At 39.8% G+C, this 23,893-nt stretch overlaps 1 protein-coding gene across 6 annotated transcripts in view; it reads left to right on the top strand.

Moving 5' to 3' along the window:
* Positions 1–23,893, top strand: part of DAAM (disheveled-associated activator of morphogenesis-like protein) — a 192,260-nt gene that overhangs the window by 69,822 nt on the left and 98,545 nt on the right. The window contains exons 1-2 of one of the 6 annotated variants that reach the window (XM_072298361.1): positions 20,501–20,701; positions 21,528–22,136. The exons of the other annotated variants lie outside the window; for them this stretch is intronic. Of the exons in view, the coding sequence (XP_072154462.1) occupies positions 22,119–22,136 (18 nt within the window). The 5' untranslated portion in view covers positions 20,501–20,701; positions 21,528–22,118. Of the gene's footprint in view, positions 1–20,500; positions 20,702–21,527; positions 22,137–23,893 lie in introns of those variants that run through there. 6 annotated transcript variants of the gene reach the window in all.

The following is a 23,893-nucleotide window of genomic DNA, read 5'->3' as shown; positions in this document are numbered from 1 at the left end:
CTTATGATCCATTAATCCTCATTTAAAGCGCTCCCGATGCGGTTGCCCCTTTCTCCCGCAGCGATCATTGTCGGTGCATTGTGTAGGCATTTAGGAATTATCTCGTCGAGATCTCGTAAATATTGTGAGCTAGCTGTTCATAGGGATGTTTTATGGCTCTTTTTCAATTGCGTTTGATTCTTCATACGACTTGTACCGACCCGTCTTCTAAAATTTTTAAAATGCCTCTCATGAAGAGGGTATTTTTAGAGCCAGTGCGCGTCACTTGTTATTCTTTCATTTGGTCTGTATCGACACATTTTGAGGTATAGGTTAAGGATCGTATTTTCAGATACCGGGGGAGAGGGGAAGACTGTCAAGGGACCTGAGCTTGACATGTTCTTGACGAAAGGAGGAAAAAGGTCATGCTGATCTTGACATCCGACTAAGCGGTACGAAGCGCCCATTCTTAGAAACATTCTGATCAAACACGGTGGCCGAATGATTTTTTTTTTTTTTTTTTTTTTTTTTTTTTTTTTTTTTCAGAAATGTATAATTTTACAAATACTTTACAAGTATTATCATTTAAATATCATTCATATCATATTAATTCAGGATTCACTTCAATTAAGCGCCGAATGATCGTTCGTCACGCAATTCTCCTATATTTTTTTACGTCTTTACCTCTATTATCATCTGAGTCCAGGGGTCCGCAGGCTTCTAAACGCGGGTGATGATCGCCAACCTGCCACCCTCGGGGCCAGTCCAACCCTGGTCTAGGAGTCGTTTCGAGCTTTTGGGTTGAGTGACAGGCAGGGTAGGCTAAATTTCCTTCTTCTTGGTGACAACTGACCAATTACACAGCTCCATTCCACTTTTAAGTTTTGTCTTGTCCAATAGACAAATGAAAATTGGAAAGATCATCTTGCTGATCTGGCAACGGCGTGAAAAATGGTTGACTGGAGAAAGCGAGAAGGGGTGAGCCGTGGAGTGGTGACTGGGGGTGCAATATAGATGTGTGCGGTGTAAAGTCGGCAGCTGTTTGCGTTTGGGAAGGTCATGTCAGACGCTCCCCGCGACCCCGCGCCCCTCAACATCCACCCCCTCCCCGAAGCGTGCGCTCGTGCGGTTGCGGCCACTTTGCCGCGCCAGCCTGCCTGGAGCCGAACCCGAGATGAGGACGACGGAAGTCTTTACCGTACCCTGTTGTCGCCTGTTTTTCTGCGCAATGCGTTTACTATTTTACAAATTTAAATGTGTTCCAAGGATGCTCAAACTGTTCCTTAATTGCCCGCAATCAAAGAAAAAAAATATGAAATAAAGAAATACCTGAATAATGAAAATAAAAAAATGGATAATGAAAGAAAGAAAATAATTACTAAAATAAAATGAGAAAGTAAGGAAAGATAATACAGTACGGTGGAGTTTTTTAGCGAACGTGCGCTAAATTCAGCATAAAGCTGAAAATCTCAATACAGAAGGAAAAGTTCACTAGAGCACGTTTCCCTCAAAGAGATATGCTCAAGAGATATGAATGGTTGTAACCAGTGTTGCATCAAACAGCCTATCTCTTCGAGGGAAATTTGTGCACGTATGAGCTTTTCCCTCTGTATTGAGATTTGCAGCTTTATGCTGCATTTTTAACGCGCGTTGGCTAAAAAAACTCCAACATACTGTCTTACGACCCGTGCGTGTGCGTCCACCGCAATCAGTTTGTGGAAAGATGATAATAAATGAGGAATCAAAGAAAAAATTTAAATGGCACGATATAAAATAGAATGTTAGCGATTTCTAGAGTCCTGATATATAATTTACTTATGATCTCCAAGAAATCTGGCGACTAGGATATTAAAACCGTAATCCATGTTAATCATGATGCATTTGGTGATAAGCACATTCAGAAATTGCTAGTTTACCTAGACGTTAAATAAACGCAGAAATTCAGTAGCCAGTAACATCACTTTTGTCGTGTATGCATACGCATAATGTATGTGAGTTTCGGACAGAGTTAATTTTTATTTGTTTCCATTGCACTCACCACATGTATATGTATTATGAGAATCATTGACGATCTTCACATCTAAAAATTAAATCAATTCTGCAATCAGCCTTTCTGCGGGGATTTTTGTTGACTCGGACGTTGATCCCTCTGACAGCCCGGCAACCGTGGTTCAAATTACCCAATATGAGGACACGGTCGTAGCCATAACTCGTTTAATTCAATTAGGACCCTTGTACCCAACCCTCAGGAGCAGAGCCTAGATTGCTTCACACAATCACACCGCTGTACTGTACTTTATGATCCGCAGTTGCAAGACCTGTTCACAAAAAAATCAGGAGACGCATCGGGTGTACGCATCTTCTATAATTTTTGTTGTAAGCTTCTATGTTTTCGAACATCGTTTGTATTCTCAGTAGATGCCATGGTTTTAGCCACGAGATGCTGGTTATGCTCAGTTGAATAAATCCATTAATGCACTAATATTTTGCATCATTATTGCACTAAATTTATACAAAAAAATCGAACTCAGAGGAGGCGGTATTTTTTTCAGTCAGGCAAGAGGTTTATTTTAAATTTTATGTTCTAATTCAAGCCATTTTTGCATTTATGGGCCAACCGACTATTTTTATATACATGTTCCAATATAATTCTTGATCTCGAGGCGCTTATTGGTGACTGTTTGTTGATATGCAGCTGGCTGATTGTTGTAATTGATAGACGAAGCAATAGATAAAGAAGACATAGGGAGTATGGAGCGATTTTTTTGGCTGAAGTGAATGGTTTCATAAACTAAGGGGGTAAATGGTGGACCAACTATAGGTTCCCGCGTGAGTTGCCGATAGTTAGTCTATTACCGACCTCCTTTGTCTATTGCAACTCCCCGCTTCCACCAATAGGATCCCTCCACTGGGCTCCACATCCCTGTTGTCTTTTTCGTCTACAGGTTTGTCTATTAATTTCAACAATCAACCAGCAAATGCTTTCATAACATAGTATTCAAGATGTTCAATCCGGCAACCCCAACCAGGCGGTGGTTTTGAAGAGGCTTTGGAGCACGGAGAAAAAAAGTTCGGGGATTTGCGCCGACCGGTTCGGTAGGCCCGATTCGGCGTGAGGAACTGAATATTCGGGGGCGTATGCGGGCGTGTTCGGCATAACACACCGTGGTCCCAAATTGGCCTTTGTCTGCTGATCTGAGCATTTTTCGTTCTCCGTCCCGAAGTTTTCGTTTTGCCGACTGGGTATTCGTATCAAGCGACCGAAGATTTTAGCAGACAGGGAAACGACGCTAGCGCTCTCTGTCTCTGAACGCAGGAATTTGATGACTCGAAACAGAGCGCGAAGCGCGACGTGATCGTCCGTTCGGAACAAAACTACGTAGTGCGTACGATCCGAAGATTGCGAGATGTGAGTTTACGAATTCCTCTTATCGTACACTTTAAACACACACGAAAGATATTCTTATCCATTTCTAACTTTTGCAAGTAAAAGCGTCGCTTGAATGCCTTGATCCAGCTCGGCTGGACTTCAGAAAGTGCGTATCATTTGTTGTTTCTCTCAATTGTAGAATTCAAAGTGACAATTGTTTCTCAAGTGACTCATTAATCATACAGTTAACTTCGAATATCGACTTAGAAATCAGCTCATAGCTTCTCTCAGTGCCGGAACTCATTGTTTTTTCTCTTATCGACCTAACCTACAAAATCGTTTCGCTTATCGCTTATAATCTAGGAAAGGAACTAAACAGATCAAATTGTAGAAGACAGGTTTGAAGTTTAATTACTTTACGAGACTTAGGTATGCCAGAGGGAAAGTTCATTGCCCATTTGCACATTTCAAAATGTTTTATACTCAACTTTAAATTTCTGACCAGAGACGGTCATCTCTACTCTCATCTCATGTACCTTACTTTTGTCCAAAAATGACTCGGTTTTCTCTGTATAGCTTAGTCCTAGTCACCCTCAAGTATGTGGAAAAGTTCACAAAGTTGAATTTGTGTTTCCAATTTGCTGAAAGGTTATCATTGACTTGATTTATTTTATTTTAACTTATTCTTTCGTCTCTGCGAAACATCAAAGCCTGCATCGTTCATTATTATAGTTTCCAGCTCTTTACTGTAATTAATTGCGAAACTATAATTTGATCATTAGCAGAATATCCTTCGATGTACACTTTCAACCCATAGAACTCGTAGCGCAGACTACGGAGCTACAGTGATTGGCACGGATGAGAAGTCTGTAAGTAAATTTATGCACTACTTAACATGGCCCATTATCAGTTGCAGTGTTAATATTATGTCTAGATTTCATGGAAACGGTTACGTATGTTTGTTCTGAGTTTGTTTGTTTGGTATTAAGGATAGGTAGAGAATTGGAAGTCTGCGGGAGAATTGATCCATTTATTTCCAACATTATCAGTGCCTATAGCCAAGTTTTACATTTGTAGAGAATGATGCGGTTGTAGGAAAGCTTGAGTCCTCCTTTCCTCTGATTTCTTTCAATTGTAGATATGATTTTAAATTTATTATGTTTGTGTAAGGGAGTGTACATATTTTATTTATTGGTGATAACAAATGGTTCCTTATGTGGGCACTTTCAATTTAATTATATACTTAGTAGACCTTTCGTACCTAATATTATCTATTTGCTATCTACTAACTTATGTTCTTGTTTGTACCTTGCTAAGTGCAGTGATTGTTATCATTTAAAAAATGCCTTGAAATTGAGCAAAAGATATTATCTGGTGTGAACTTTGGGAACTGATAACGGTATAATGTGCGTTTATAATTTGAGTATGTATTCTATCCTCGTTCCTTTCTTGCTATCTGATCTGAGGATTTTTTTTTTTAAATTTTCATCATTTTTTCATGTTCCATAGAGAGAGTAAAATGAAGTAAAATATAGAATAAAATAAAATAACGAACAAATCCATGTAAATTAGATTATATCTGGTTGTCCACAGTTCAATTCGAAGATTAATGCAAGTTTTTCGCTGTTCCTCCAAGCGTCCGGCATAGCTCAGTAGGTAGGGTCTTCGATTAGTGTTAGGTAGGTTCTAGGTTCGATCCCGATGTAGGCAAAAATTTCTATCCATCAAATCATTGTTCAGGCGTTGTAATACCTTCTATTTTTTTTTTTTTTTTTTTTTAAATTTATTTGTGGGGGGTTGGGTAAAGGCCCCCTCCCCTGGCTAAGAGCAATAAGAGCCCCCTGAATTTAATGCAACCTTGATAAGATCCACTAGACTTCGATTCATGCATCCAAGAATTTCGGTTAGGTGTACAGAAGCCTTCGGCACGATGAGCCGAAGTTCGGTTCCCCGGACCGAGAACTTCGTGCTGACAACCGAAAATTTCGGCTCGTTCTACCGAAGAACTGGAGTTCAGTGAACTGCTATAATTGGTGTTCCATATGAACCAATCGTAGCGGCACAGGCAACCGAAGTTCGGTAGCTGACGCCGAACTTTTTTTCTCCGTGAGCGGTTCTCAAATTTGAGGAATAATTGATTTATAATATTAACTCATGATGAGCTGTGGAGAGGACCCGACTTTTCAGTGAGCTCTGTCCGGTTAATCCCGAAGTTTATTAGCTGGCCCTCAGTCGGTTTGGCTTTACAGTTTAGAGCACGAAAAATCATTTACCCACCACGTTGCGCCTTGCACCCATAGACCGAGCATCACATAGTTTTTGTTGTTTAATTAACGGTTTGGACAGCCACAACTACGGCGACGGAAATTTGAATCTGCTCTTGACTTTTCAATTTTGAAATCATTATCATCCGTAGGATCAAAGAATATGAGGGTATACCGCTTGTCGCTGAGCATCTAAGAAATATTTTAAGGGTATAATTTAATCTCAGTAACTGAAAGTAACGAGGATTTAATTGTTGTTCTATCTTTGATTCTGGATAAACTTTGTGGATGTTTTTTTTTCGTCGAGACTTTATTTTTCATTGTTTTAATATTCTGATATTTTTAATTTTATCCACCACATATTTGTAATAGTTTTTTTTTTTTTTTTCATTTATTTTTTATGCATTTTTACGTATAAATAGTATAAGACACACTTATTGTAAGATGTAGGTGCAAGGTTTTTAATGGCAGTTTTAAAATATAATATCCGTTTTCGTTGAGACTATCTCAGTGCCGACAAGTTAGTGCGATAAATAAATTAAAAAAAAAAAAAAAAAAAAAAAAAAAAAAAAAAAAAAAATTGTTTAAGTTCGTTTTTATTGAAATTTTGGAATTTTTACTCTGAAGGGGAAAAAAAGGTTCGTGGCATCTCAAATGGAATAAGTGGCGAACTTTTTGTAAAAGTTTCAGAGAAAGCGAAATGTTTCTTGCCATCAAGTCATAACTCAGAAAAGCACTGTGAGAGAGTGGGTAGATCCAGCTACTTCCATGAAAATCCACCAGAGTGTGCTGACGTCAATCCAACCGAATCAACCAATTGATTTGACCAAAATTCGATCTTTCACCAACCAAGTTCATACCTCGAACATTTTAAAGTTTCTACAAGATTGTCTTCAAGGAGCTCTTAAATTGAATCAGACCTGGCTGTATCATTCATCGGATTATTTTAATTTCATAAATGAACACTCCATAATAGACTTGTAGTATCATTGATGTGAAGAACCCGTCCGCCCTGGATGCGCGTGGGGCCCACTTTCACCGTCAGACCATTCGATGCAATCATTACGTGAAAAAAAAAGTAAAAAAAAAAAAATTAGCAAGTCTCACCTGGTACCTCCTTACTACTTGGTGACCTTTACTACGAGAGTAAGCATTTCTTTCTCTCAACATTCTTGACGGTGTCAACCATGGCCCCCACAATTATCAACATTATGCAGTCCAATTATTTAGTCATCAGGATACTTTCGGAGTTTGACCATTGTTATCAGTTTTATGGAATTACCATTACTAACGTGCTCAAGAGAATGGCTATCCCTAGGGAGGAGGTGACAACCCCCCCCCCCCCCCCCCCTCCACCCAATCCGCCCGATATCCCAAGGACCCATTTTTTTAGTAAGACACTGATGATGCGCCATACCGTACTTTTAGGGTAAGGATGAGCAGACTGTCATAGCATTTACCATACTTTTGATGGATACGATTGGAGTTCCATTATTCGAAGTCTGTTGGTAATAACGTTGCCATAATTACATCAGTGTACCTGAAACCGCACTTTTTTCTCCAACGTCCATTATCTTGGCAATCCCAAGACGCTCTCTCGTCGATCAAATATTTGAGTCCTTAAGTTAGCAGGGAAAATGTATTATAGTTTTTGAATGCTGCCGTGCTCAGCAAAAACGACGTAACTCCATCAATATTTTCCCGTGTTTTTTGGAACTTAACACTGTATCAAATAAAAACTGTTGTACCCGATGCAGCTCAAATTGTTAGGTTAAGTTCCTGATAGTATTTGTGAAAGAATTCTGTAAAAACATCGTCCCAAGGTAGAGAAGTTTTTCTGCCATGATACATCTTTTTCAAAACATTTAAAATGGTGTTTAAGGCGTTTTTGCATTGCACGGCAGTATGCCGATTACGTGTGAATGCTTTCATTTTTTATCTACAGATTCTTGGCTCTGTGCCGCGTTATTCATGTCGAAACATTTTTAAGGTAATATTTTTTAACCTCTGCAATGTTGCACTTAGCCTTAAAAACGATTAATTTTTGATCGAATTATTGTAACTTGGCATGGTTTTTTTTCTTCTTTTTTCTTTGTTTCTTTCTTTTTTCAACAAAAGTCGACCATTTTAACTGTAAAGTCGTCACTTCATTCCAAAAGCAACCGCTGATCAAATTATTGCGTCGTTGCATATTTAGCCCATCAGCTAGTGTTCTGAAACCGTCTATGTTTAAAGAACAACTCAAATCTCTAAAAAAAAATGTATTGCAACATCGTCAATTTTTCGAAAAATTCGTTGAATATTTACATTGTTACATCGTCGGTTACCTCTTCCTTGTGCGGATTAGGTATTTATAATTTTCTATCCAAACCAATTTTTCCAACAAATTCGGCCATTCCGAAAGCCAGCTCGACGTCATAATTCCCTCAAAAAATTTGAGCATAGTGAAAATTTTAATCCTATTGCACTTCATTTTTTTCAAATAGTACGATTCAAAAAGTACAATTATTGAAAATTTCAAGTGATTTCTTGCAATAATAAGCGGAAAAATTAAGTGGGACTAATAGCATTTTCTCATTACCCATTCGCAACCTACGCATTCTTGACATTCTGTGTTAGTTTATTTGCCTCTTTGTCAGATTCTTGCTACTTTATTTCATCGGGGGATTATATATAACATTGGCAAGCTGTTATGTGCGAGCACGACACCTTTCGCGGTGAAGATCATCAGTATATACAGGGTGTCTCACGAAAAACGAGCCACTTTGAATATCTGCCGAACGCGTCGGAATTTCGAAAAACGGTAAAAGACGTGTTCGTTTATATCGAGGGGGACACCTTTTGGCGTATTCGACATTTTCCCAAACCGCGGGAGGGGCGCGGGGTGGGGGGTGCCCCACCCATAAGTCAAACTTTTCAAATGGTACCCCTACTTTTTTATTTCAGAAATAAATTCTACGCAAAAAAACAAGCTACCCTGTCCAAACCGAATGTAAATCGGACAATTATTCAGTGATTGAGAGAGTTTGAAACATTTTTTTCATGCTCTTTCCAAAAATTTCCCACGCCCAATGGAATTGCTGTATCAAACCAAACTCTCCGCCAAAAAAATTCTTAAACATTGCACTTTCGATAAAAAAAATCAAAAAAATCTGCTGCACCCGAAATCTGAAGCACGCGGAGCCCTTCTTTGCGACATTAAAATTCGTTATACCGAACATTTCCGAGGGGCGCTCATAGGGAGGGAGTAGTAAGTTTTAGACAAGAATTATTAATCTTTTTTCTGAAGCATAAGAAACCGTGTCCATGAAGAAGCAGTTAAGTAGAAAAACAACGCACCGCGGAAAAATAGCGTCCTCAGAAGTATCAAGGTCCGGCTCAAGTCATTGACCCCCCCCCCCCCCCCCCCAAAAAAAAAAGCTAATCCATTTGTTTTTCTACTTAACTGCTTCTTCATGGACACGGTTTCTTATGCTTCAGAAAAAAGATTAATAATTCTTGTCTAAAACTTACTACTCCCTCCCGATGAGCGCTCCTCGGAAATGTTCGGTATTACGAATTTTAATGTCGCAAAGAAGGGCTCCGCGTGCTCTAGATTTCGGGTGCAGCAGATTTTTTTTATTTTTTTATCGAAAGTGCAATGTTTAAGAATTTTTTTGGCGGAGAGTTTGGTTTGATACAGCAATTCCATTGGGCGTGGGAAATTTTTGGAAAGAGCATGAAAAAAATGTTTCAAACTCTCTCAATCACTGAAAAATTGTCCGATTTACATTCGGTTTGGACAGGGTGGCTTGTTTTTTTGCGTAGAATTTATTTCTGAAATAAAAAAGTAGGGGTGCCATTTGAAAAGTTCGACTTACGGGTGGGGCACCCCCCGTCCCGCGCCCCTCCCGCGGTTTGGGAAAATGTCGAATACGCCAAATGGTGTCCCCCTCGATATAAACGAACACGTCTTTTACCGTTTTTCGAAATTCCGACGCGTTCGGCAGATATTCAAGGTGGCTCGTTTTTCGTGAGACACCCTGTATGCATAAACGATGTGATCCGTTTGCAAGGAAGTTTTTGTCTGCTTTAAGTCAAGTATCCATGTGCGTAGGATACTGGCTGACCGAGTGCATCACTGTATCATGGATGGTACATACCTGGAATTTCTCGTGAGCATAAAATTTGCATGCCGGGTGATAAATTTGCCCGCGCCGGCATTTTATGACAAATTTAATGTATGCATTGACACAAAAGGTTGACTCGGGGCGTGGCAGAGGACAGCACTGGTGCATCTGTAATTAATCGCGCTATATGATGCAGTTGCCGTTCAACTCGAGTTCAATAGAGTCATTCCAGCCCGTGTTTTTTCTTAGCTGTGTGCAGTACTGCCGTGCTAAGGAAGAACGCCGTATGAACCTTCAGACGTTGCAGAGTTTCCTTCGGTAAATACTGAATTTATTAGGAAAATTGTGAATATTTTTTTCCAAAATTTTCAGAAAATGTTGTACGCAATTTCAGTGGCGTGGCGTGCTTTGCGATACATCGCTTAATGTGCCATTTAAACCTATGGAACACGGTCGATAAACAGGGTGTTCGCAGCGGACACCTTAATGATCGATTCTTTACCATAGGTTTAAATGGCAGAACCATCGATACATCGCAATTCACGCCACGCCACTGCGCAATTTAATCTGAGACATCTGAGAATTTCAAAGAAAAATGTGCACGAATGTCGTCAAAAATACATGTGCTATCAAGGGAAATGTGGCAAATCTCGAATGTTCATACGGCGTTCTACCGTAGCACGGCAGAAAAGCAAGCACGCTGAAGAAAGAGAATCGTTGCTCTTCTACAGTACTCCACTCAGTGGATTAAGGTACTACCCACTTTTCTAGTCTCGTTGTTAGTTGAATTGCCTATCTAGTAGTTACAAAAAGCCTAGTACAGAGTCCAGATTATTGAAATTGATAGATAAAGCGATAGACTAAGAGGATGAACAGAAAATGGAGCGGTCCTATTAGTCGTTAGGTGATTGAAATGGAGAAAGGAGGGAAGCAATAGACTTACTAACGGAAACCCACGAGAAACCCTACAGCTAGTCCATCATTTCCCCCGGGATGTAGTCCCCAAATGGGGACTCCAAAACCGAAAACACGGCAACCCTGCTAATGTATTTGCTCCCTACCTTTGCAAGGAGAGTTTGTTTTGATGTAGATTTGGACCCTCAGATAGCGTGCGGGATATCCCCTCCATTTTGGCCTCAACTTCAGAGCTTTTTGTGAGCTTGGGAGTTGATTTCAGAGGAAACCAGCGGCACCATCGTGTTTCTCGCGAACTTTTATATTAGAATCACTAGTCAAATGTCAAATTCCTCACACATGCAACGTCTCCATTATCGATTATCGCTCATTCACGCCGTTACGATTAGATATGAATAATTTCCCGTGGCAACTCGGCAACACGCGTGGAGGGATCAATGGCAAGATCACTCACAGCGGTCCACAAATCAAAGGGCTCAAAGAGAGCCCGGGAAGACAGTCCTGGTTGAGGGTCGGGGCCGCGGGGGGAGGGGGAGATAAATCAGCCCACACCCTTAATTTGGTCGCGCCACACCCTGGATGGGCCGAGACAGAGCGGAATCAGACTACGACCATGAAACAATCAGTGGAAGTAAAAGAGTCGGAGTTGAACCCGCTTCGGACAGCCAGCCGCGGGGCCGCGGGCCACGGAGGACCCCCAGCAGGCGCGGGGGAGGGGCAGGGGGAGGTGGCGGGAGAGGAAAGGGCTGCGCGTAGGCGTTGAAGGAAAGAATCCGACACTGTGACCAGGGGCTTCGCCACGCGCCACAGTGAGCGGATTCGAATATTTTCAGGAAAATATTTGAGACGATGCATCAGGGAAAGTGTGTTCCTTATCTCTTGTCTATCTAAAGGGTGATTATTGCATGTCTTACTATTCTGCCGTGCTAAGGAAGAACGCTGTGTGAACATTCGAGAGTTGCCAAATTTCCTTCGATAAAATGTTCATTTTTGAAGAAAGTTGCAAATATTTGTCCTCGACATTATCAGGATCTTTAGGTAAAATTGTGAACTAAATTATCCGAAAAATTGGGATGAAAATATTCATAAATTTACCAGAAAATCCTCGTTTTGTCAAAGGAAATTTGGCAGCGCCTGGAGGCTCATACGGCGTTCTTCCTTAGCACGGCAGTATTGCTAATTTGCACGATGATTTTTCCGCTGACATAAGTGAGGATGCAGGGTGTCTGCAAGTGCGGAAATAGTGCTGGTTTTTTGAGGGCGATCCGGAAGTACTGAAAAAGTGCGGCAATTCTGTCAGAAGGTCCGGAATTTTTCATTTTTGTCGCAATTTAAGAGAGGAATTCAAATTTTTGAAATTTTTCGAATTTCGTCAAATGGAGGCACTGAAAAAGTACTGAATTTTTCCGCTGAGGAGGTACTGAATTTCTCGCGAATGTACTGAAAAAGTACCGTAAAAGTACTGATTTTTGGTCAGCCTGTTTTAGTAGACACCCTATAGGGACCTTCGTCACAAAGGCGTTATAAGGGGGATGGGGGCAAAAGTGCCGTTACGTAATTTATGAACGGCCCCTCAGCGTTACATTCAAGAAAATATGTATGGCGACCCTGGCTTCTCAAAAACTTCGTTAAGATCATAATTGTTTATTATTTTCCGTATGAGTACTGCGAGTATTCAAAAAGAATAAAAGACAAGGAACCCACATTTTTATTAATTTTTTAAACGACTTTTAAACTTAAAGTAACGTGTAAATATAAATAGGGGCGATAAGTAAAATATCCTTTTTTATATTCTCGGCCGATATTTGATCAATTGAAATACCTTAAAGGGAACAAAATCCTAAACTTGAAGCCGTAAATCAGAATTTTAAACCACCGTGCGGTTGGGTAACCCACTACGAAACGGGTTTACGTGCTGCTAAAGTCTGGATGTTTGGGTCAAGCGAAGGAGACATTCATTGAGTATTCGACTGGAAAATTTGCGATGTTGGAAGATCAGAAAGTTCAGGATCGAGTTGTCATGATACGAACAATGCGATTTAAAAAAAAATGAAAGTAAAACATCACTGAAAAAAAATTTAGTAGATTTTACCATACTCTGATACAGTGGTCCGAGTATGGTAATTGACACCAGATTTTACGGTAGCATTTACCATATTGTGGTAAGAATCATCTGAGTTCTGGTGAATACTACCACAATTCTGGTCATTTTTACTAAATAGTATCACTGTGTAAAAAATCAAGTAGACTTACAGTAGTCGTTACCTTACTTTTTTTCAGAGATCGGAATGATATTTCAAAGGGTTTCTGAAAGTTCAGGATTTTCCCTTTTCAGATTTGCAGAACAGTAACTCCAAAAGTCATACCGAATAGAACCCCAGCCTCAATTATATTCTCCTGAAACAACCATTAGGTTTTTTAAATAATTTGAACAAGAATTTTACCAAAAGACCACCGGAAGAGGAAACATTTGCCCACAATGACTGGTTTTAGCTTTTACGAATATAAGTGGACCAAAACAAAGGTTGCAACCACTTACAATAACCGCTACTCCAATTCTGCCGTGCTCAGGAAGATATGAGCCTTCAGGCGTTGCCAAATTTCCTTCGATAAAAACCGAATTTACAGGGAATATTGTGAATATTATTTTTTCCAAAATTTTCAGACAATTTCGTACGCAATTTAATCTAATACATCTGAAAATTTCAAAGAAAAATGTCCATGATTGTCGTCAAAATTACATGTTTTATCAAGGGAAATTTGGCAACTCTCGAATGTCCATACGGCGTTCTTCCTTAACAAATCAGAATAAAGGCACGATATCGACAAAAAACAAAAATACGATGTGGTTTTTAAGAAAAAAAGGGAAAATGGGATGGTATAGGCCTGTATGAAATCCGCAAGGAAGAGAAGTGTCCAGCAACTCTTTGAAACAATCGTTCTGCTTCGAATTGATATTAGGAAGCAGGAAGAGCTTCAGTTGCGCTACTTGACCAAACCAAATATTATGTTACATATATTTTTGTTCAGCTTGTCGGTAAAATAAAAGTTTTACTTTCTCTCACGGGTCCTTCAAATTAGAGGGATACCGATTGTCATACACGGACGTGCAGGCAGTATCTTATCAAATTCAGGCGGCATGAAGCTGATCATGGTGCATGTCGCGTCGCGCCGCTGATCGCGAAAGAGCGCTCGCTAATTAATGATGATCCGTCTTCGAGTAGTTGAATGTTTTACACTCCAAATAATAGCCTTTATACATCGGTTCCTTTTATCTCGCGTGCAATTGTTAAATTTGCGAAGTTTTTGTTTCGTGCTAACGTGCTTAGATACTCCTCTTATCATCTATCACGTCTCGCTCGAGGGATAGTATAGTTGATTAAAGTCGTATAGATTTTTTAAATCTTACAATAGATAAACACGTCGCCAATTTATGACACAAATAAGAAAAATCATTCGATTTCTAAGAGCTGCATAGATTCAATAAAAGAAAAAGTGAATTCCAGGAAAATAGACTATACCTAGCTTCACAGACACCAATTTTCAATAATTCAATATTGAGACGAATTGCGAGTAATGACCCCAAGAAGAAAAATCATAGATCGCTTTAAATAGATGTTCTTTATTTAAATTATTTGTTTAATTTGTTATTATTTTTATTATTATTTGTTTTTAATTCATATGCATTTTCTTATGTTTCAGGTAAGTTCCATCCACCACGCATCTCTATTGCCATACTGCAATATTTGCCAGTGATGATTCTTACAAGTTGGCAACACTGCCTTTACTCCATTTAAACGTATGTTAAAAAATCGATTCTAGGCGAGGCAGCCTGTCTCACCATGAATCGATGTATTCTACGGATTTAAATGAAGTATTAACAGTGTTATCAACTTGATGGGATCATCAATGATACTCGCACGTTTGAGGCATGCTGCATGGGATCACACGGGTGAGAAAGAACCTTAATTTAACAAATTCAAGCTGAGGATAATTTTAATTCTGCTTTTGATTTTATTAATACGCTTTTCTTTCCATCTCAATGTGCCATTTTTACTATAAGAGTAACTTTATAAAGAAGTTTGATCCGCCTCAAAATTATTTTTGGCGTGCGCATTTTACTTTCGACTAATGTTCGGAGCTTCGAGCTTCTTTACGTCGGATGCACAATTTACACCATCAAACTCTTTTCCACCATTTTGCCTCCGTTTCTTGTGTCGCTTTTGAATTTGAAGCAGTAATAATTTAAAGGGGCTGCACCAGGTAATCTTAAATATGCTGAAATCATTCCGAAAAATTGAGGAGTCGGTGAGGAAGAATCGTCGTCAAAAAGAATTGCTCATAATGCCTTTCTACCGCGCCGATCTCTTTCCTATTACAGATCGTATTCGATACATCAAACGGGTGCGATTGTATCGATATCGATTGGTTCAAAACGTAAACATAACCTCAAAAGTCAATTGAGTAATCTGACGGAACGGGTTTTTTGTGATAGATTTTCGATTCGTTTGAGTACTATTTGGCCTGGAGTATTGAAATGGCTACGGAATTTCTCAGATTCAGCTTTCTTTCTTTCTTTCTTTCTTTCTTTCTTTCTTTTTTTTCTTTTTTTTTTCTCTTTCTTTGTATAGGAATAATCGGCAATCCACTTGGTGAGTGTTTGGCACGATTTATGTTGAGAGTTTAAAAACGTGGAGGGGGTGCTTTCCTGTCAAATTTCTTAAAATTTTGGTTTGAGGTTATGTTCCATTGTTTTGAACCAAACGATACATCGAATCACTATCGAAAACGATCCATCGGTCAAATCTCACCACGAGCTAGGGGTCAATGCCACCACTTTGAGTATGATTATTCAAATCTACTTCCAAGAGAGGAAACTGAAAAGGCAATTTTTTACTCTACGGCGGCTTGTAAAGAAGTACCAAAATCGGCAAACCCGCCGGTGACAGATGTGAAGCGAGGATCCGAATGAGTTCGTGGATGTTTGCAGACAAATTTTGTCAACTTGTGATGATTTCTCCGGCGATTTCCACTCGTTTAAATTGAGATTAGTTCGTTTTTAGCCGGATAGTTGCAACCCGGAGTTTGACAACAAAAGATTTATCGTCACATCAGTAGGTCATGAGACTCCAGCTCTTTCGAAATTATCGCGCACCGACCTTCCATAGAATCGAAGTCAGCCTGGGTACTCGCGGTAAATTAAATTGCGCATAGAGTTTTCTCTCTCGAATAGTTTTGAACACGGAATACGAAATTGTTTTACTTTCCAGCTGAATGTGTAAATGTTCAAAGTTGTATTGTATTTTATTATGTTAAATTTTGGCGAGAAAAAAAGAGAACGCGCGAAGGTGCTTGATTTCTTTCCCTGTCTAGTCAGGGCCGGATTTCTCTACTTGCCGCCCATGAGCCGCCTGTATTTTGCCGCCCCCTTCTCATTCGTTTTGAAACATCAATAAAAACCATCAAATTAACGTGCCAGCGCGGAAGGGGTGCATAAAACGCGTTTCCTCGTATTGAACACATTTTTTGGGAAAGCCCTGCCAAACTACTATCAAAAGTTCACGAAACTTTGCGCGAAAGTTAAGTTTCGTGAACCTATCTCTGTGTGGACAAGGCCTTCCATCCATAAGAAGTGAACGAAAAAAGTACGAAAGAACAAACATAAAATGTGGATTAATGATTTTAACTTCCGCCGCCGTGCAGACCGCACTGTGTTAGACGCCATGCGTGAAGTATTCACGCAGTCTTGTAGGCGCTATGCGTTCACGCTGTTCGCACTGTGTTTACCGCAATGCGTAAGGTATTCATGCATTCTTGTAGGCGCTATCCGTTTCACGCTGACCGCAATGACCCAATGGCCGCACTGCGTTTGATGCAATGCGTGAAGTATTCGTGCAGTCTTGTAGGCGCTAATATGTGTTACATGCCGATCGCCGCACCGAGGGCTTCTGCTTTTCATCTCAAGTCCCCGTCATCATTTCTCTCTAAGTCGCGCCGTTCCAGGCCACATTGCGTGTTTGGTTTCTCTCTTAACTTGAATAATTAAAGGTGCTGTCTCTTGTATCAGTGAAAGACGTCAAAATTAGAAATTACTATGTAGTTTTCTCACAAAATTAAATCGTTTTTGGATTTAAACTGATTGAAAGACGGGCCGTGGCCAATTCCTCCAAACCTAGAGCCTTCCAAAATTGCTCAAATTTGAGGGTTCAAAAACATTATTATTATATATTACTAGGGGACTACGCCCCCTGGCCGCTACGCGGCCCAACCCCCTGAAGGCGCTCCGCGCCATCAATGAGCCGCTTCGCGGCCCTATTTTTACCCTCCTATCAGTGTTAGTTTTATTTTTCCCCTAAAAAATTACGATATGAGGTATACTTTAATTTTAAAATTTACTTAAAATTACTTTAAAATTAAAGGGACGCGTTTTGGAATGACTGCCTGATGAAATATTGCAATAAAACATTGAACAATGATAATCGGGTAATATTTAAGATTTTTTGAGTCGGAGATCGAACCCACACCGAAACTCAAAGTGGACGCATTCGACGTCTTAGACGACTTGGCCACCGCTCGACGTTAGGTCGTCGATGCGAATCTTGTGTAGATAAGTGCAGAGCTGATGCGCAGGCCACACGGCTACTGCGCAACCTCCTCAACCACTGCGCATCCTCTCGCGCATAGCGGTAGCAGTACCGGAGCATTCTGTAAACTCACTCACTTTTATAACGTGATTTTAAAAAAACCTGGGTCCTTTTTCCAAAATCTGATTACAGCGGGCTCATCTAGGGCCCATTACTTGTCGATTTACGCAAAAATCATGGAAATCGGCCCGGTAGAACGCTCAAACGAACTATGACAAAAAGTATAAATTTACATTGTTTAAATGGGAGAATTCGCAACTTTACCACGTAATATAAAAAAACCTGGGCCATATTTTGAAAATCTGAAAAGAGTTGGCTTATCTAGAGACAATTGCCCGTCGATAGCCACAAAAATCATGAAAAGCGGCCCGGTAGAACGCTGGAACTAAGCGTTACCAGTTTCGCAAAATTAGGAGGTCTTGGAGCTTATAGTTGTAGATTGTTTCAGGCTCCCAATGCGCACATCGTGATTTTTGAGCCATTTTCTGTAAGAAATAACTCTTCTTCTCTCTCTAGCTGAAGTTTGCAACAAGCCCATTGTCAAACAATATTTGAACGCACCTTAAAGATTCAGAACTTTCTTTCCATAATCTCCCGTCTCCATAATTCCGTTATATTTGCTCCGAGGTTTCGGCTCGGGATCCCGACACCTGCCCCGTCTGCATTATTCACGTCCATTGACGAGGTTAAACCGAAACAAAAGCGAGTCAAGTACTCGTGCGACCGCTTGCTGTCTGGGTCTCAGTTTCGGCCACGGACTTAAGCACGTTTGGCCACGATGAGTAGCGGCCCGAACGTGCCAAGAATTTGCGGCTTAATTTTTCATCGTTGCCGCTCCACATGCTTCAAAATATATTTGAACAATCAAATATGATAGTGTCAGGTAATATGGTCCTAAGACTGGAAAAAAATGGAACAGTCACCCTCTCTTTGCCCTTCCGTGGATTTTTAACGGAAAAATTCATCGCATTCCCAAGAATGTTTGGTGATTTTGTGTTATATTCAGGATTAAACAATAATTACAAAAATAGCCCAAATAATTCAACTAAAAACGCAAGAAAACACGTAATCAAGGTTAAAAAACAAGAAACAAATCCTGGGACGTTTTCGGATGGTTTCAACCTCCTCATCGACCAGGAAACAAAAATATATGAAAACTTATGAAATCAAAATCCCTAGGCTCCCATTATATATATTTTTGTCTCCTCGTCGTGGAGGGAGTTGAAACCACCCCAAAACGTCCCAGGCTTTGTGTCTGTTGTTTTTTAGCATTGTGTTTTTACAGGAAAAAACTAAGGAAAAACTTTGTTTTCGTGTTTTTAGGACTCTCCTTAGTTTTTTTAAACCAAAATACGTTTTGGATAGGCAAAACCCAACCTCTGCAAAGTACGTGATTTACGCATACTCATTTTTTACATCATTTTTAGTAATTATTCTGCGAGGCGCATTAATATAGAAATGAAGATGTCAGTGTCCCTGAAACTTTGTAAATGTGATAGCACTGAACGCAAGGATTTTGAATTTGTGCACTGGACCAAGTAACTCGAGGAAGAAAAGACCATCGGTTATCATTGTTTAGTATATCTTCGGAATGATTTTCAAGATACAAACTTTTGTGTCTTCTTATGCGGCAGAAAAAAAGAAAAGAAAAATGGAATTTAGAATGGGGAATCTGAGTTTTTTAACGCTCGATTTGGCTCCAGACTCGACGTTGGCAGCAGCGGAGGTAAGCGCTCTGTTTACTTCTAAGAATGCTGTCAGCTGATTCAGCTTTAGTTCCTTCTTCTCTACTTTTGAATTCAGATCGCGTCTCTCAATGCAAGCACCTCGTCCAAAACTGTGTCAGAATCTTGGTACCAATCGGATGTGCAAGAACCTAAGAAGTTAAGTCCAATGCAGGACCAGAGTCACATCGCTTAGTTTTCATTTCGCCTTGGGCGATCGCCGATCGTCCTTTGACATATTTTTAAGCATTTACGCGCATTTTGTGTTTAGCAGCTTTTATTTAAATGTATAATTGATTTTTCAATTTCTCAACGGTTTCCAATGTTTTCCATAACGGAAGGGACGCACATTACGTAGGGACCCGCGCTGGATGAATCCGGCATTCCAAGTATTCAAATGGAAGCATCCCCAGAAAATTAGAATAACTTCAAACTTAAAAATAAAGTACCTTGCTGTAAAAGATAGGGCTGTAGATAGCTGTATAGGGAGAGAACTGATAGATTGGATAAGAAAAGTAAACTTTCTTTAAGTTCAGTTGCGCCATGTGTTATAAAAATACATTTTTTCGAAAATGCATACATTTAAGTCGCTTTTTAGCGCACTCCTTGGCGCTCCACGACACCTAGCCTCAACTGCCCCAGTGCCCCTGTCGAACCATAATCCTTTGGGCATTGACATTAAGCGAATTTTACTCAGAGGTTCGGTACTACTTGTTTGTCCGAACCTCCTAGCTGCCATTCCATTTGAGTTCGGAACTTCCGACTCGGTGACTGACGAATCGCAACGTTGCGTTGGTGCGTGATTCTGGTACCACCTCGCGAGGTGGTTCTAAAAAAGGTTCGACCTATCGAAAACCAACGGATCTGATTGGTCGAATCTGATAACAACGGTGTCCACTGGTGTTTGTAATCGATGAGACAGAACTTTCCGAAGGGGTTTGGAACTTTAAATGAAATTCGCTTATCCGAATGTCTGCGTCGTTTCAATGTCTCAATGGAAAAAAATACATTAGATCTAGAGTCCAGACTCTTGAAAACATTGACAAGAAAAAATACTCTTGATTCAATCGGATTTTTGCTTGAATCAAAACGAAATCCGCTTAAATTAAGAGGCTTGGTTCTTGATTTGAGCTAGATTCTAATTGAATCAAGAATACATTTCTTGTCGATGTTTTTAAGAGTCTCGCCTCTAGATCCAATGTTTTTGTTTTTTGTTTTTTTTTTTTTTTTTCCAGTGCTACGAAAATACCTCTGAAAATTTGCCGTTGCGTGCGTCCAACTCGGCCCAGTGAGACTTATAATACGGCCCTGTATGTCTGCGAGACAAAATTACTATCTTCATGTACTTACTACTTATGGAAGCGACCTAACCAGGGAGCTTCTTTGGGCACGATTTCTCTGCGCGATGGCAGCGCTATCTGTTACACCTGATGAAAGGTGAGCCGCGTCGAAAGCACCGCTGCCGGCCCGGGACGTGACGCCGGCTGTGCGCCGAACGCGGTTCAGTAAACGCTCGCTTCTCTACGGCGTCGGACTTAACGTCTCCAACTTCAAGTACGGTTTTCGTAAAGACGTGCGATCGATAACCCACCACAAACCTACTCGTGTGTGCGGTGTTTTTACGGTGGTTCCGTCCCCTATAACGTCAGTCTTAATGAACTCTGAACGTCATTTTGGAAAATTTCTATTTAAACGAGTTGGTTTTTCTTTTTTTCCCCCTCTTAAGAGTAGCGCTTGTAGAGCAATTGATGCACTCAAACCTAAAAAGGGTGAATTTGCTCTAGCATTAAATACTTGAGATGATTTATGGTGTTAATAGATAAATATATATTAAGGCAAAAATTTCTTAAAACTACCCTTTTTGTATAACATGCGCATTTTTTTTGCAGTGTGTTTTACGAAAAAAATGCGTGAATTGATTAAAATGTGATTGAGGATCCGAATACTCAGCGGTTTTAAAAGATACCTCAACAACCCCCACCCTACCTTTCATGAATGAGTATTTGAAAAAAAAAACATGCAACTGTATGAGTGCAAAAAGCGCAGTTTGTGATCTTATAAATTTTCCATTACTTTTTTTTTCTCGAAACTATCACTTCTGTCAAAGAAACACATTTTTTTAATCAACTGAAAATCACTGAATTTGTTCAGTTTGAATCCCCTGGCTATGGCGATATGCCGTAAAGGTTTGCACCAGCTTGGGTGAAACGACATTATGTGTTAGAGTTAGATAGTTTTTCTGTCCGGAATCAATCTACTCAGAGATTCTCAGTATAAATGGGATAATACTCATCAATCATTTATTCAGATTAATGACGATGATATAAGAGTTCTCCCCGAAAATTATAAAATTCAGTTTGGTCGCTCATTCCGTTAGCTATTCGTATAGTCTTTGGATAAGCTTGTCACAAAGCCCCGTGAGATCCTGTAGGAGCAAATATAGATCAGCGATTTTGGTTCTTAAAACCACTGTTTAGTTAGCATGTATTGGTAATCACCCTCAAGAAATATTTTTTTTCCAGACAGAAAAAAATAATTTTTACCGCATGAATGTGAGAGATCTGCTGTGAACATTTTTCGGTCTCACGAGAAAATTGAACTTTTCATCATGGACAAAATTGAAAGAATGTGCCTTGAGCAATATTCAGTTTTCACGTAACTATATATCTACATGAAAACCACTAGGCATCGTAAATATAACCCGACCTATAGCAAACTATATTAAGTGCGAGCTTGCATCTCGAGTTGTGTTCCTTAAAAACAGTGACTTCATTCGAACTTGTTACAAGTGAAACGCGGGGTTGATACAAAATCACCTGTTTTTTCCATTCAACATCGGACTAAACGGTAAAAACCACTTTTCTCTCGAAAGTCCCCGAGTGCATCTCAACATGTGGTGTTTACCGGCGGTGTTCCAACAGTCTTGCTGAACTTTGGCCCGCAACTTTTTTCAACCGGAAATTTGAGTCCAGCCGCTTCGGCGTAATACGTAGGTGCATGTGCGCGAAATGCGGCGCGCCAGAATTTCCGATTAGATTCCCGCGGTGTTTTGTGACAGTGCGTTCGCAGATTGCGTAGTTTTGATGGATTTGACGTACTGAATCGCCAGGATCATGGGAAAAATACAGATGGTGAGAATGTTGACTTTTTTCCTTTCTCTAACTCATCCTACTCCACCGAGATTGCTTTACGTCACTCCCTTTTGGAGTGTTTTTCAAACAGTTGTTTTCGTCGCTTATCCTTGCTTTTTATCGCGTGGAAAAGCGCAATACGTCATACGTTTCCTGTTGCAATATAAGGATGATGGATTGTGCAATGGAAAAGGAGTTCAGATAACGATAATAGCAAGAGTTTGCTCATTTTGATCAGACGTAAGGGTGTATTACCAAACGTAAGTCATAATCCGAATACCAAACTAAACTAGTAGCATTTGGAAAGAATTATTTGCCCAAAAATTCTATCTAATTCATTCTCAAGGTCTTTGAAATTGCCAGTACGCACACAATACAAATTTTACGAATGTGTTGTATATGTTAGCCTGTGGACTGAAAATCACAGAATAATGAAGAACGCGTGACCTAAATTCAGAAGTTTAAAAATTTATCAAGAAAATGCCAAGTAATTAGACCTCTTATATCTAGACCTCCAGGGTAGGTAATAAGTTATTTTTGAACAGTAAAAACTTTTAATCAGAATGAGACAAATTGACTGAATAACTCGACAAGAGATTTCCTCGCCAGGTCAGACTTCTCTCGTCGGCTAGGTCTCCTTAATGCGGCGCAGTTTTAGAATATTTCTTCGATTATAGGAGGGGATTTCAGGTTTTATCTTTTCTGAATTACGAAGATGTTGAATAAAAAATGCGATCTGTCGAATAATGAGTTTCATACCCATTGTTGGCACGGGTGAATGACTGTTCTGTTTCGGCGGCCAGTTTTATGACCTCTCACGTGTCATTTAACACTACTGCATCAGTCAATAACGCGGTTGGGAGAAGAAGAAGAAAACGGGTTGCATTACAAAGACGGATATCCAACAAAATTATATCATAATCTTTTGGGTGCTACCCAGGTACCGCACGACGCTTACAGGGTGAATTTCATCAAGTTATCGTAATTCTTATTTTTGATAACGTGTTGAAACATAGTAGCAGCTACCTTCATTTCTTTTTCACCTGTCTTAGCTTGATAATAATTGAACGTTGTCGTAAAACAGAAGCATTGTATCTTCAGAAGTAATTTGAAAAAAAGAAGGGGGGAGGGGAAAACAACACGTATCAAACAAAACACCGTAAGAAGCTCCATTTCCTTCCATTTTTTTAAAATACTACCCTTACAGATTCATTCCCTCTTGTCTAAAGACGTCCATTCTCAGTGCATTGATTTCGAACACTCTCGCAAAGAGCGAATCCCTCACGTTTTTAATTCGATCAACATTCATCAGTCATCTAATAATAACGGCATCAAATCGTTGCGAAGCATTGTTTTTTTTTTTTTTTAAATTGAGCTATATCAAGAAGAAGGTACTAACTGCAATTGTGCGGACTGCCAACTGGATTCAAAATAACGTTTTGCCAATCAGCCTTGACACAATCAAAGAGCGCAAAGCCAGAGGGCCAAGTGGGACAGTCGTGCGCCTGGTTTAATGAGATTTGTTTTCGGAATGATATCCGGAATTCCAATTTACGAATTAACCGCAATAAAAGCGTATCAGCACTAATGGAACAAGTAAGCGTGTTAGGATCATGAGGGCAGTTCTGCAGATACCGTGATGAAAGTAAGTTTATGGGCGAACACTTTTTATAGTTATTAAAACTATACCATTTAAAATTAATGGTGACTAAAAAGAATTAATCAGAAATCACCTCGTGATAAAAAACAAAAACAAA

Source organism: Bemisia tabaci, chromosome 3 (genome assembly GCF_918797505.1).
Source record: "Bemisia tabaci chromosome 3, PGI_BMITA_v3".
Classification (NCBI taxonomy): Eukaryota; Metazoa; Arthropoda; class Insecta; order Hemiptera; family Aleyrodidae; genus Bemisia; species Bemisia tabaci.
This window is presented reverse-complemented; position numbering and strand designations above follow the sequence as displayed.